Below are 14573 nucleotides of genomic sequence, written 5' to 3'. Positions count from 1 at the left end.
ATGAAACATGAAGAGCTGTTCCTCCAATTTATGTGTGGCCCCACTCTAGACATGGAGGTAGCCCAGGACAGAAAGGTCAGTATGGGATGGGGAGTTAGTAGGTTCAGTCCGGGAATTGTTTTCACTGAAACATTGGAGGTTGAGGGGAGACCTGATTAATTTAATATAGTTTAGAGATAGCATGGAAACAGGCCATTCAGCCCACTGAGTCCATGCTGACCATCGATCACCCGTTCACACTAGGTCTATGTTATCCCACCTTCTCATCCACTCCCTACACATCCGATCTTCAATTTTCAACAGGCTAACTCACCAACTAACCTGCACGTCTGGGATGTGGGAGGAAACCAGAGCCCAAGTGGTCACAGGGAGAACGTGCAAACTCCACACAGACAGCACCCGAGGTCAGGATTGAACCCAGGTCTCTGGCACTTTGAGGCAGCAGCTCTACCACTGATAGATTTACAAAAGTGAGAGAGACAGATAGGATAGACACTCAGAACGTTGTCCCCCCAGTGTGGGAGTGTCAATTACTGGAGGAAATAGGCATCAAAGCAAGAATGGAAACGTTTAAAAGAGATGTGTGGGACACAGTCTGAGGGTGATGGTGGAGGCAGGTATGATAGTGGCATTTAAGAGGCTTTAGGCACTTACATAGACAGGGGATTGAAGGACATGGATTACATGGAGGCAGGAGGAATTAGTTTTACTTTGGTATTGTGTCCGGCATGGACATTGTGGGCTGAAGGGCCTGTTTCTGTGCTGTACTGTTCTCTGACCTGTGTTCTTCACAGACAGTTCCAAGTGTTTGGGTGCCACAAGGAGACACAAGGAACTGCAGATGCTGGATCACAAAAAAGAACAAAGTGCTGGAGTAACTAAGTGGGTCAGGCAGCATTTCTGAAGAACATGCATAAGTAAAGAAGGGTCCTGACCCGAAACGTCATGTCCTCCAGAGATGCTGACTGACCCGCTGAGTTACTCCAACACTTTATTTCACACAGTGTCGCCTGAAGCCTTGATCTAATTCTCAGGCCGGCAAGGATGAATGAGCTGATTGATCTCTGAGACAAATGTACTTTAATTAGACTGGAACGTTGCGAGGTGAAGGATACACAGCAGGCAGGTTCAAACTCTGCTGCTCATCTCATCTCTACACTTCAGCTTCAACAGCTCAAAAATAGACAAAAATGCTGGAGAAACTCAGCGGGTGATGCAGCATCTATGGAGCGAAGGAATAGGTGTAGTTTTGGGTCGAGACCCTTCTACAGACTGATGTGGGGGTGGGGGGAAGAAGAATGGAAGAGATGGAGACAGTAGACTGTGGGAGAGCTGGTAAGGAGGGATAAAGCAGGGACTACCTGAAATTGGAGAGTCAATGTTCATACCGTTGGGGTGTAAACTCCCCAAGCGGAATATGAGGTGCTGCTCCTCCAATTTGCGGTGGGACTCACTCTGGCCATGGAGGAGGCCCAGGGCAGAAAGGTCAGATTCGGAATGGGAGGGGGAGTTGAAGTGCTGAGCCACCGGGAGATCAGGTTGGTTATTGCGGAACGAGCGGAGGTGTTGGGCGAAGCTATCGCCAAGCCTACGCTTGGTCTCACCGATGTAGAGCAGCTGACATCTGGAACAGCGGATGCAATAGATGAGGTTGGAGGAGGTGCAGGTGAACCTCTGCCTCACCTGGAAAGACTGCTTGGGTCCTTGGATGGAGTCGAGGGGGGAGGTAAAGTGACAAGTGGAGCATCTCCTGCGGTTGCAAGGGACAGTACCAGGAGAGGGGGTGGTTTGGGTGGGAAGGGACGAATTGTCCAGGGTGTTACGGAGGGAGCGGTCTCTGCACCAACAGCTCTAGGCTCAGTGTCTGGGTATGGGCACTTGCTTTCAATGTAAATCACTGGGACAAGAATGATCCCAGGAATGAGTGGCTCAACATATGACGAGCGTTTGACGGCACTGGGCCTGTACCCGCTTGAGTTTAGAAGGATGAGGGGGTAACTTCATTGAGACTTACAGAATAGTGAAAGTGTGGATGTAGAGAGGATGTTTCCACTAGTGGGAGAGTCTAGAACCAGAGGCCACACCCTCACAATTAAAGGACGTACCAGTCGAACGTTAGCACGCAACTAAAGCTTTTCACTGCACCTTGCTACACGTGACAATAAACCAAACTGAACTGATGAACTAAACTGAGATTATGAGGAATTTCTTTAGTCAGAGGGTGGTGAATCCTTGCCACAGATGGCCATGGATTCCAAGTCAATGAATATTTTAAGGCAAATACTGACAGATTCTTGATTATTACGGGCGTTAGGGGTTATGGGGAGAAGGCAGGAGAATGGGTTTGGGAGAGAGGGATAGATCAGCCATGATTGAATGGGGGAGTAGACAATGGGCCGAATGGCCTAATTCTACTCCTAGAACTTATGAACAAGGTTGGTGTGCGGGGCGTGGGGGTGAACGTGTGGGGGGTGTTAGTGTGAGGGGTGTTGGTGTAGGGGGTGTTAGTGTGGGGCAGGGGCGGAAATCCCAGGGGGGCAGGGGGGACACGTCCCCCCTCTGTTTTGAGAGATGGGCGACGATCCCCCCCCCCCCACAAGTTTGGGGGGGGTTAGTGTGGGGGGGAGTGTTAGTGTGGGGGGGGGGGGGTTAGTGTGGGGGGGGCTGTTAGTTTGTGGGGTGTTAGTGTGGGGGGGAGTGTTAGTGTGGGGGGGGGTTAGTGTGGGGGGGAGTGTTAGTGTGGGGGAGGTTAGTGTGGGGGGGTGTGTTAGTGTGGGGGGGGTTAGTGTGGGGGGGGGTAGTATGGTGCCATATTACCCAGTGAGTGGCGATGGCCAGAGGGATGGTCAGACTCACCGTCTCGCCGGGCAGCGGCTTGAGTTGCCCGTCAGCTGCGGCCAGCTTGGCGTCCTGGAGCTCGTACCTCAGGGTCTGCACTGACTGCAGGGCTGAGTCTATCTCCATGGGTCCGCAGGCTTCATGGGCCTATGCTCGGAGAAAGCAGACAGCAATGCCTCGTTACTGTGCCTGGTGAAGATCTCCTCCTGCTACACGGTTCACTCCAACAAAACCACTCCTGGCCTGGCCACACATCAACCCCAGTGCCTTCACCTCTGGGCAGCCTGTGCGTAGGGGAGTGGTTGGAGCAGAGGATGTCCAGGTTTGGTTAGGTTGCTCCTGAGCCTGGGCCACGCTGGCCATTCGTGGTGCCAGGCACAAGAGGGCTCTGCCCGAGCCGACTGCCAGCCCCTTTTCCTGGGTTACGTTCGTGCCTGGGTATCCCTCGAAAAGGAATCATGGAGGGGTTCCTGGACCGCTGGGCATCACGGGGGGATGCATGCACCTGGATCAGCATTGTAATATATACAGGAAGCAACTAATGGAATCGAGGGATATGGGGAGAAGGCAGGCACGGGTTATTGATTGGGGACGATCAGCCATGATCACAATGAATGGCGGTGCTGGCTCGAAGGGCCGAATGGCCTCCTCCTGCACCTATTTTCTATGTTTCTATGTTTCTAACTGCAGATGCTGGTTTAAACTGAAGATAGACACAAAAAAACTGGAGTAACTAAGCGACAGACAGCATCTCTGGAGAGAAGGAATGGGTGACATTTCGGGTCGAGACCCTACTTCAGACTGAAACGTCATCTGTTCCTTCTCCCCAGAGTTCCTTGTCCCGCTGAGTTAGGCCAGCTCTTTGTGTCTACCTTGTTATATAGAAAGTTTCAAGAAGATTTGGTCATTTTTGTAAGATGCTGGTGTTGCTTGTTTTGTAAATATCATTATTGTTAATAATTGCATACATTTATTCTTGGAATGAAGAAACAGAAACACAAATCAAAAAAGGACGTACATGGTAAATGGTAGGGAATTGAAGAATACAGTTGAACAGAGGGATCTGGGAATAACCGTGCATAGTTCCTTGAAGGTGGAATCTCATATAGATAGGGTGGTAAAGAAAGCTTTTGGTATGCTAGCCTTTATAAATCAGAGCATTGAGTATAGAAGCTGGGATGTAATGTTAAAATTGTACAAGGCATTGGTGAGGCCAATTCTGGAGTATGGTGTACAATTTTGGTCGCCCAGTTATAGGAAGGATGTCAACAAAATAGAGAGAGTACAGAGGAGATTTACTAGAATGTTGCCTGGGTTTCAACAACTAAGTTACAGAGATAGGTTGAATAAGTTAGGTCTTTATTCTCTGGAGCACAGAAGGTTAAGGGGGGACTTGATAGAGGTCTTTAAAATGATGAGAGGGATAGACAGAGTTGATGTGGACAAGCTTTTCCCTTTGAGAATAGGGAAGATTCAAACAAGAGGACATGATTTCAGAATTAAGGGACAGAAGTTTAGGGGTAACATGAGGGGGAACTTCTTTACTCAGAGAGTGGTAGCGGTGTGGAATGAGCTTCCAGTGGAAGTGGTGGCGGCAGGTTCGTTGGTATCATTTAAAAATAAATTGGATAGGCATATGGATGAGAAGGGAATGGAGGGTTATGGTCTGAGTGCAGGCAGGTGGGACTAAGGGAAAATAATTGTTCGGCACGGACTTGTAGGGCCGAGATGGCCTGTTTCCGTGCTGTAATTGTTATATGGTTATATGGTTATATGCACGTGTCGTATCATATGATACGATACGACTTTATTCATCCTCGGAGGGAAATAGTTTCTGCCATAATGTGAAATTATAATTAAATTAAAAGTGAAAATAAAGGGAAAAGACAGGCGACTGTATCTGTCTACCGTGTGCACAAGCCTTCACCGGAGCCAACCAACCAACTGGGCAAACGGTTCTAACCTAAAGTGCCCCCCTCCCTCACACCGGGCTCCCCTTTGTTCTCCCACCGTCACCCACGATTATCGCACGGGTGGATCACGAGGCCTCACCGCCACTGAGGCGCCCCCTGCCACTGAGTACATCGTTTAATGTACACCACCATCTTGCACTGAAACAAGTGCATGTTCCACAGTGACTGTCCACGGGCAGGTTACTCACCTTCTGTACAGATGTGCGAAGCTCGGCCAGGCTAGTGGCAAGGTTCTTGGCGCACTGCCCCAGCTGCATGGCGGCTGCCTGGTCGGTCACCGTGGGCACCGCTGCCTTGGCCGACGACACCATCTTGCTTCCGGGCTGCAGAGGAGACACAAGGTCGCAGGTGAGCAGCACAGGCGCGGTCTGCAGCAGCGTGGATGCGTGGGTCCCACCCTGCAGGAAGGGACCGTAACGAGGATGTTGCCAGGACCTGAGGGTGTGAGCTACAGGGAGAGCTTGAGGAGGCTGGGTCTCTATTCCTTGGAGCGCTGGAGGATGAGGGGCGATATTGTAGAGATGGACAAAATCATGAGAGGAATAGATCAGGTAGATGCACAGAATCTCTTGCCCAGAGTAGGGGAATCGAGGACCAGACACATAGGTTTAAGGTGAAGGGGGAAAGATTTAATAGGAATCTGAGGGGGAACTTTTTCACACAAAGGGTGGTGGGTGTATGGAACAAGCTGCCAGAGGAGGTAGATGAGGCAGGGATTATCCCACTGTTTATGAAACAGTTAGACAAGTACATGGATAGGACAGATTTGGAGGGATATAGACCAACCGCAGACAGGTGGGACCAGTGTAGCTGGGACATGTTGGCCGGTGTGGGCAAGTTTGGGCCGAAGGGCCTGTTTCCACAGTGTATCACTCTATGATTCGATGACCTAAGCCTCCCGAAGACCAGAGAGACCGGAGAGGATGGAGCCGGTGGTGACGGGCGTGAGGAGCAAGGGCTGGTGGGATAGTGAACCGGGGTCCCATCTCACACACCCTCGAGGTCAGCTGCAGGAGGCACCTCCCCCCGGGGCACAAAGGTGGATGGCAGGGACAGGCAAGGAGCTAGATGAGCCGGATGAAGGAGATGGCTGCAGGCCCTGCAGAAGCCTGGGGCTCGCCTGGATCGCGCTACCCACCATAAGACCCTGAGCGCAGACTGGGCTTTGCAATGGTGCTAAACACTGACATTTGTTGCCTGCTTTCTCAGTGGACTAACTCTGTATACTTTACTAATCGGGGACTGTTCTTAGTTAAAGCACCATTGACTAAAGGCCCCCGAACCACTGCTGCCCTGCTGACCCTCTAGAAGATGACCACTGGAGTAACATTGGAAACACTACCGCTAATCCATACACATGGATGATGTGGAGGAATGAACTGCAGATGCTGGTTTAAACCAAAGATAGACACAAAATGGTGGAGTAACTCAGCGGGTCAGGAAGCATCCCTGAAGAAAAGGAATAGGTGACGTTTCGGGTTAAGACCCTTCGTCAGACTGAGAGTCAGGGGTAAGAGAAAGAGAAATGAGAGATATAGACGGTGATGTAGAGAGATATAGAACAAATTCATAAAATTACGGATGGGAGGATGATGCGGAACTCTCGTCGGAGAGACAGATCCTCAAAATCAGAAGAAGGATCTCAACCTGAAACGTCAGTCATAGAGCGATACAGTGTGGAAACAGGCCCTTCGGCCCAACTTGCCCACACTGGCCAACATTTCCCAGCTACATTATTCCCACCTGCCTACGTTTGGCCCACATCCCTCCCAACCTTTCCTATCCATGTACCTGTCTAAAGGGGCTGTCCCACTGCGGCGACCTAATCCGCGAGTTAAGAAGAGTGCCTTCGACCTGCAAGCTCGAGGGCACTCGCCTGAAAAACCTCGAGCTGGATCGGCCGTCCGCGTTGAAACCGCGAGCTGGATCGAACGACCACACACACACACACACACACACACACACACACACACACACACACACACACACACACACACACACACACACACACACACACATCGCAAAGGCGGGAGCCAGGGAAAGCGGAGGAGCGCTGTCTGAAATTCACACGCGCGATGAAGAGGAGGGTAAATGGCAGTAAGTCCTTTAGATAGCGTGGGGGGGGGGGGAGAGAAACGGAGAGAGGGGGAGAGAAGGAGAGAAAGGGAGAGAAGTGGAGAGAAGAGGAGAGAAGGGGAGAGAAGGCGGGGTGAAGGAATGGAGACACTTTTACGAAGTATAATAAAGTTTAGCGGGCATTTAACCTACCGGTCGGTTTTCCTGGGTCCTGAAAACTCCAATGAGCCAACCAAAATGCCCGGTCAGTGAAGGAGATAGCGATCCCACTTCACTGCACTACGAGTTTAAAAGAACCATGCCGACCAAATTTTACTCGCGGAAACATTTTCAACATGCTGAAAATGTTTCCGTGACCTAGCTGAAGCCGCGAGTATGTGGGAACTTCCCTCGAGCATGAAGGAGAGTTCCAGTGACCTCAGAGGACCTCCTAGGACCACGTGTCGACCATGCTGCGAGTTTGAGTCAAGGGCAAACTCGTCTAAACTCGCCAATTAGGTTGCCGAAGTGGGACAGCCCCATAACTGTTTCTTAAACATTGGGATAGTCCCAGCCTCAACTACCTCTTCTGGCAGCTCGTTCCACACACCCACCATCATTTGTGGGAAAAAGTTACCCCTCAGATTCCTATTAAATCTTTTCCCCTTCACCTTTATTCTTTTTTCTCCAGAGATGCCACTGAGTTACTCCAGCTTTTAGTGTGTATCTTCAACGTGATATAATAACCTAATTATCTATTCTTTAAACATCGATCATCGTCGGAACATCAGGGTGAAATCCCTTCCCCCCCCCCCCCCCCCCCGCCCCCTTTATCAACATTGGCTTCCAGTGATGGCCTCGTCTGCGACACGGCCACTACAACTGGGCATCATTCACTTAGGACCAGATCAGCTGCCACCCTGGATTGTGTGCCCCTGTCCCTGGAGCGAGACTTAAAGCAGCAACTAACCCATAGAGGCAGCAGCATGAGCCAGTAACATCCCCGCCAACACCTCACGCTGACTGTCCCCATGTTGTACAACACCCACACTCTTTACAACACTTGACAAACCAGCAGCATGTATAATGATTCATCGAACCTCAAACAACGTTTCTTCCCTCCCCCACCCTAGACCTCGTGCCAATTTCTCCATTTATACTCCTTCATTAACACCTCGTCCCCAGCCAACAATGGACCATTGTGGGCTCCATCTTTCATGAGTCATCGATGCCGGCTCTGCTTTGTTATCTATGTTCCCCTACATCCAGGGATCCCCATCCCTGACTCTCAGTCTGAAGAAATTTACTGGAGCAGGTTATTTGAGGGGAAAGTAACATCGGCCAAGTGAGATGCTTTTAAAAGTGTACTGACAAAAGCTCAGGATATGCACATCCCAGTTAGAGTAAGGGGCAAGGCAGGTAAACATAAGGAGCTTGGCTGATGAGAGAAATTTGTGGAGAGGATGTTTCCATTAGAGGGAGAGTCTAGGACTAGTGGTCATAGCCTCAGAATTAAAGATAGACAAAAATGCTGGAGAAACTCAGCGGGTGAGGCAGCATCAATGGAGCGAAGGAAATAGGCAACGTTTCGGATCGAAACCCTTCTTCAGACTTAAAAACTGAGAATTAAAGAACTTTTAGGAAGATGATGAAAATTTTATTTAATCAGAGGGGAGTGAATCTGTGGAATTCTTTGTCACAGAAGGCTGTGGAGGCCAAGTTGGTGGGTATTTTTAAGGCAGAGACGGATAGATTAATACAGGTGTCAAGGGTTATGGGGAGAAGGCAGGAGAATGGGGTTAGGAGGGAGAGATAGATTAGCCATAATTGAATGGCAGAGCAGACATGATGGGCTGAATGGCCTAATTCTACTATTCTTTATGATCTTATGAAAATGAGGCATTGGTCAAGAACAAGAAGGATGCATGGGACAGGTATAGGCAGCTGGGGTCAAGTGCATCCCTGGAGGAGTTTCAGGAACTAAAGAATAAACTGAAAAAGGAAATCAGAAGGACAAAAAGGGGCCAGGAGATAGCTCTGGCGGGTAGCATTAGGGACAATCCCAAAATATTTTATAAACACATAAGGGGAAAAAAGGTAACTAGAGAGAGAGTGGGACCTCTCAGGAATCAAAGCGGTCACCTCTGTGTTGAGCCACAGGAGATGGGCAAGGTCCTCAATGAGTATTTCTCCTCTGTATTTGCTGAGGAGAAAGACAGTAGGACGGAGGAAATTGGAGCAGTTACTGGAAGTGCCTTGAGAGCAGTCAGTGTTACCATCGAAGAAGTACTGAAGGTACTGTCGTGTTTGAAGGTAGACAAATCTCCAGGGCCTGATCAGATATATCCGAGGGCATTCTGGGAAAGAACAAGGGCAAATGCGGGAGCCCTTTTTTGAAATTTATGAGTCGTCTTCAAATACAGGAGAGGTGCCGGAAGAATGGAGGACAGCAAATGTTGTGCCTCTATTCAAGAAGGGCTGCAGGAACCATAAACGAGTTTTTTGAAGACGTGACCAAAAAGGTCGATGAGGGCAGAGCTGTAGATGTTGTGTAAATGGACTTCAGCAAAGCATTCGACAAGGTTCCGCATGGTAGGCTGCTCTGGAAGGTTAGATCGCATGAAATCCAAGGAGAGATAGCTGAATGAAGAGCAAATTGGCTCCATGGAAGGAAGCAGAGGGTGATGGTGGAAGGCCTGTGACTAGTGGTGTGCCTCAGGGTTCGGTGCTGGGCCCATTACTGTTTGTCATCTACATCAATGATTTGGATGAGAACATACAGGGCAAGATTAGCAAGTTTGCTGATGATACAAAAGTTAGTGGTTTTGTAGATAGTGAAGATGGTTGTGAACGATTGCATCAGGATCTGGATCGATTGGCCAGGTGGGCTGAGGAATGGTTGATGGAATTTAATACAGAGAAGTTGAGGTGTTGCATTTTGGGATGTCTAACAAGGGCAGGACCTACACAGTGAATGGTAGGCATCTGGGGTGTGTTGTAGAGCAGAGGGATCTATGAGTGCAGGTGCATGGTGGGGGAGAGAAGGGTGGGAGGGGAGGGGGGAGGGTGGAGGGAGGGGGGCGGGAAAGGGGAGTGGGGGGAGAGAGGAGGGAGGGAGATAGGGGGGAGGGAGGGAGATAGGGGGGAGGGTGGGCAGAGAGAGGTGGGAGGGAGGGGATCGGGGACGGGAGGGGAGGGAGGGGATCAGGGAGGGATGGAGGGGAGAGATGGCGGAGGATAGTGAGAGCGGGGTGGGGGAGGTGAGTCTGACCTGCAGGAAGTTCTGGCTGGCGATGATGAGTGCCAGCTGGGCACTGAGACAGTCGGTCTCGGCCTGGCTGCCCCGGACCCCCTGCACCAGCTGGGGGATGTGATCGGCCACTGCCTGCAGCAGAGAGACAAGTTCAGCACAGGGTAGGGTTCACCCACACACACCGGCTCCCACCCCTACCCCTCCTCCATCACACTGCCCCACACCCACTGCCTCTCCCACATCACACCCCCATTGCCCCCTCCAGCACCCCCCCCCATCACACTGCCCCCTCCTGCATCTATCCACCCCCCCACCCCCACCCACTGGCTCATTCCCCTTCCCACAACCCCCCCACCCCCCACAGCACTGTGCCCACCCCCCTCCACCCACAGCAGCACGAGGAGCAGGGGGACCCCCACCACCACACACCCACCAGCACAATATAGGGAGTAAGAGGGAGGGGTGGGGTAATGGGAGGGGTGTGGGGGTAACAGGGGTAACAGTGGGGGTAACAGGGGTAACAGTTGGGGTAACAGTGGTAACAGTGGGGGTAACAGGGGTAACAGTGGTAACAGTGGGGGTAACAGTGGTAACAGTGGGGGTAACAGGGGAAACAGTGGGGGTAACAGTGGGGGTAACAGGGGGGGTAACAGTGGGGGTAACAGGGGTAACAGGGGGGTAACAGTGGGGGTAACGGGGGGGGGTAACAGTGGGGGTAACAGTGGGGGTAACAGTGGGGGTAACAGGGGTAACAGTGGGGGTAACAGGGGTAACAGTGGGGGTAACAGGGGGGGTAACAGGGGGGGTAACAGGGGGGGTAACAGTGGGGGTAACAGGGGTAACAGTGGGGGTAACAGGGGTAACAGTGGGGGTAACAGGCGTAACAGTGGGGGTAACAGTGGGGGTAACAGTGTGGATAACAGTGGGGGTAACAGTGGTAACAGTGGGGATAACAGTGGGGGTAACAGTGGGGGTAACAGGGGTAACAGTGGGGGTAACAGTGGGGTAACAGTGGGGGTAACAGTGGGGGTAACAGTGGTAACCGTGGGGGTAACAGGGGTAACAGTGGGGGTAACAGGGGTAACAGTGGGGGTAACAGGGGTAAAAGTGGGGGTAACAGTGGGGGTAACAGTGGGGGTAACAGTGGGGGTAACAGTGGTAACAGTGGGGGTAACAGTGGGGGTAACAGTGGGGGTAACAGTGGTAACAGTGGGGGTAACAGTGGGGGTAACAGGGGTAACAGTGGGGGTAACAGTGGTAACAGTGGGGGTAACAGTGGGGGTAACAGTGGTAACAGTGGGGGTAACAGGGGTAACAGTGGGGGTAACAGTGGGGGTAACAGTGGTAACAGTGGGGGTAACAGGGGTAACAGTGGGGGTAACAGTGGGGGTAACAGTGGGGGTAACAGGGGTAACAGTGGGGGTAACAGGGGTAACAGTGGGGGTAACAGTGGGGGTAACAGTGGTAACAGTGGGGGTAACAGGGGTAACAGTGGGGGTAACAGTGGGGGTAACAGGGGTAACAGTGGTGGTAACAGTGGGGGTAACAGTGGGGGTAACAGGGGTAACAGTGGTGGTAACAGTGGGGGTAACAGGGGTAACAGTGGGGGTAACAGTGGGGGTAACAGGGGTAACAGTGGTGGTAACAGTGGTGGTAACAGTGGGGGTAACAGTGGGGGTAACAGTGGGGGTAACAGGGGTAACAGTGGGGGTAACAGTGGGGGTAACAGGTGTAACAGTGGGGGTAACTGTGGGGGTAACAGTGGGGGTAACAGTGGTAACAGTGGGGGTAACAGGGGTAACAGTGGGGGTAACAGTGGTAACAGTGGGGGTAACAGTGGGGGTAACAGGGGTAACAGTGGGGGTAACAGTGGGGGTAACAGTGGTAACAGTGGGGGTAACAGGGGTAACAGTGGGGGTAACAGTGGGGGTAACAGTGGTAACAGTGGGGGTAACAGGGGTAACAGTGGGGGTAACAGTGGGGGTAACAGGGGTAACAGTGGTGGTAACAGTGGGGGTAACAGTGGGGGTAACAGGGGTAACAGTGGGGGTAACAGTGGGGGTAACAGGGGTAACAGTGGGGGTAACAGTGGGGGTAACAGTGGGGTTAACAGTGGGGGTAACAGTGGGGGTAACAGTGGGGGTAATAGGGGTAACAGTGGGGGTAACAGTGGGGGTAACAGTGGGGGTAACAGTGGGGGTAACAGTGGGGGTAACAGGGGTAACAGTGGGGGTAACAGTGGGGGTAACAGGGGTAACAGTGGGGGTAACAGGGGTAACAGTGGGGGTAACAGGGGGGGTAACAGTGGGGGTAACAGGGGGTGGTAACAGGGGTAACAGTGGGGGTAACAGTGGGGGTAATAGGGGTAACAGTGGGGGTAACAGTGGTAACAGTGGGGGTAACAGGGGTAACAGTGGGGGTAACAGTGGGGGTAACAGTGGGGGTAACAGTGGGGGTAACAGGGGTAACAGTGGGGGTAACAGGGGTAACAGTGGGGGTAACAGGGGGGGTAACAGTGGGGGTAACAGGGGTGGTAACAGGGGTAACAGTGGGGGTAACAGTGGGGGTAATAGGGGTAACAGTGGGGGTAACAGTGGTAACAGTGGGGGTAACAGGGGTAACAGTGGGGATAACAGGGGTAACAGTGGGGGTAACAGTGGGGGTAACAGTGGGGGTAACAGTGGGGGTAACAGTGGGGGTAACAGTGGGGGTAACAGGGGTAACAGTGGGGGTAACAGGGGTAACAGTGGGGGTGGGGAGGGGTCGTGACATCACACCCACCTTACAGCTCTGTACCAGCTGCTGCTGGGCCGCCGTGTTCTTGTTGGATGACGATGCATTCTGGGATGCGGCGATGGTCTGCGTTGCTGCTGCAGCTGCCTGCTTGGCTGCGCTCTGCTCACACACAGGAACATCGCATCAGCACGCCTGTACGTACGGTGCGTGTAATCCTCAACCATGGTGTGTGTGTGTGTGTGCACATGCGTGTGCGTGTAACCCCAAGCCAGTGATGTGTGGGCTTTACCGACAGTGGCCCCAGACCCACACACAACCTGGCCACAATGTATAGTCTGTCCGCTGAAAACTAAAACTGAACTGAAGTGACAGAGCGGCCAGTGGCAGCGGTGAGCGGATCATGCAGTTGGCTGGGCACAGGGACGGGCCGAATGGTCTAACTGCAGCAGCAGGCTGTCCAACCAGGAGTTCCGGTCACCTCCCTCACGATTCCTGCTGGCTCCAACGTGATCCCATCACCAGTCATGTGGTGACACTCATCCCCACTCCGCGATTCACAGGGACCACTCACTCCGTGACTCCACGATCTCTCTCCAGCCCACACCCACAGCACCTTCCCAAGTAACAGGAGGAGATTGGTGGTGCCAGACACAACCTTAAGCGGGGCATTAAATCAGCTAAAATGTCCTACAAGGAGAAGATCGAGGACCATTTCACCTCCAGGGATACAGCACGCATGTGGCAGGGAATACATCACCTAACAAACCTCAGGGGCAGCAGGGACCCACCGACACCTGCAAATACATCGCTGGCAGAGGAGCTCAACCACTTTTTTGCCCGTTTCGAGAGAGGTCCGAATGAAAGAACCTCTCTCCAACTGGACCCTGCTGACCAGCCACTTACCCTCCAGTTAGAGGAGGTAAAGCGGGCCCTGAGAACTGTTAATGCTAGTAAGGCTGCAGGCCCGGATGAGATCCCAGGCAGGGTGCTCCGGGACTGTGCTCACCAGCTCGCTAGGGTATTCACAGACATTTTTAACCTTTCCCTAGCACACTCCTCCGTGCCAGCGTGTCTGAAAACCACCACTATCATCCCGGTGCCCAAGCAGACAAACATCAACTCCCTCAATGACTACAGGCCCGTTGCTCTTACATCTGTAGTCTCCAAGTGCTTTGAAAGGCTGGTCCTAGGTCACCTTAAATGATCTCTCCCCCCCCTCACTCGACCCACACCAGTATGCATATAGGGCTAATAGATCTACAGAGGATGCCATAAACACTGTCCTCCATGCTGCACTACAACACCTAGAGGAGAAGGGGTCATATGTCAGGATGCTTTTTGTTGATTACAGCTCAGCTTTTAATACAATCATACCCAGCAAGCTGATCACAAAAATGCTAGACCTTGGCCTCAGCAGTCAACTGTGTCGGTGGATATTGGACTTTCTCAGTGAACGCCCACAGACGGTGAGACTTGGACCCTACACCTCGACATCCCTGACCCTCAGCACAGGAGCACCGCAGGGCTGTGTGCTCAGTCCGCTCCTCTACGCCCTATACACACATGACTGCTTGCCCCATCACCCCGCAAATAGGATCATAAAAGGTGCGGACGATACAACCGTGGTGGGGCTCATCTCAAATGGGAACGAGGTCGCCTATAGAGAGGAGGTGCACAGACGTTTTGAGTGGTGTGTTCACAACAATCTCTCTCTGAAC

General features: G+C 52.1%; 1 protein-coding gene across 5 annotated transcripts in view; it reads right to left on the bottom strand.

Annotated features, from left to right (window-relative positions):
* The window catches only part of tln2 (talin 2), a 310927-nt gene that overhangs the window by 109668 nt on the left and 186686 nt on the right, over positions 1-14573 (bottom strand). For all 5 annotated transcript variants that reach the window (XM_033014900.1, XM_033014898.1, XM_033014899.1 and 2 more), the window contains 4 exons: positions 12901-13014; positions 10138-10251; positions 5000-5134; positions 2857-2985 (listed from right to left, as the gene is read on the bottom strand). In XM_033014900.1, coding sequence (XP_032870791.1) covers positions 2857-2985; positions 5000-5134; positions 10138-10251; positions 12901-13014 — 492 coding nt within the window. The remainder of the gene's footprint in view (positions 1-2856; positions 2986-4999; positions 5135-10137; positions 10252-12900; positions 13015-14573) is intronic.

Source organism: Amblyraja radiata, chromosome X (genome assembly GCF_010909765.2).
Source record: "Amblyraja radiata isolate CabotCenter1 chromosome X, sAmbRad1.1.pri, whole genome shotgun sequence".
In the NCBI taxonomy this organism is placed as follows: Eukaryota; Metazoa; Chordata; class Chondrichthyes; order Rajiformes; family Rajidae; genus Amblyraja; species Amblyraja radiata.
Note: the sequence above shows the minus strand (reverse complement) of the source record. Positions and strands in the feature narration are given on the sequence as shown.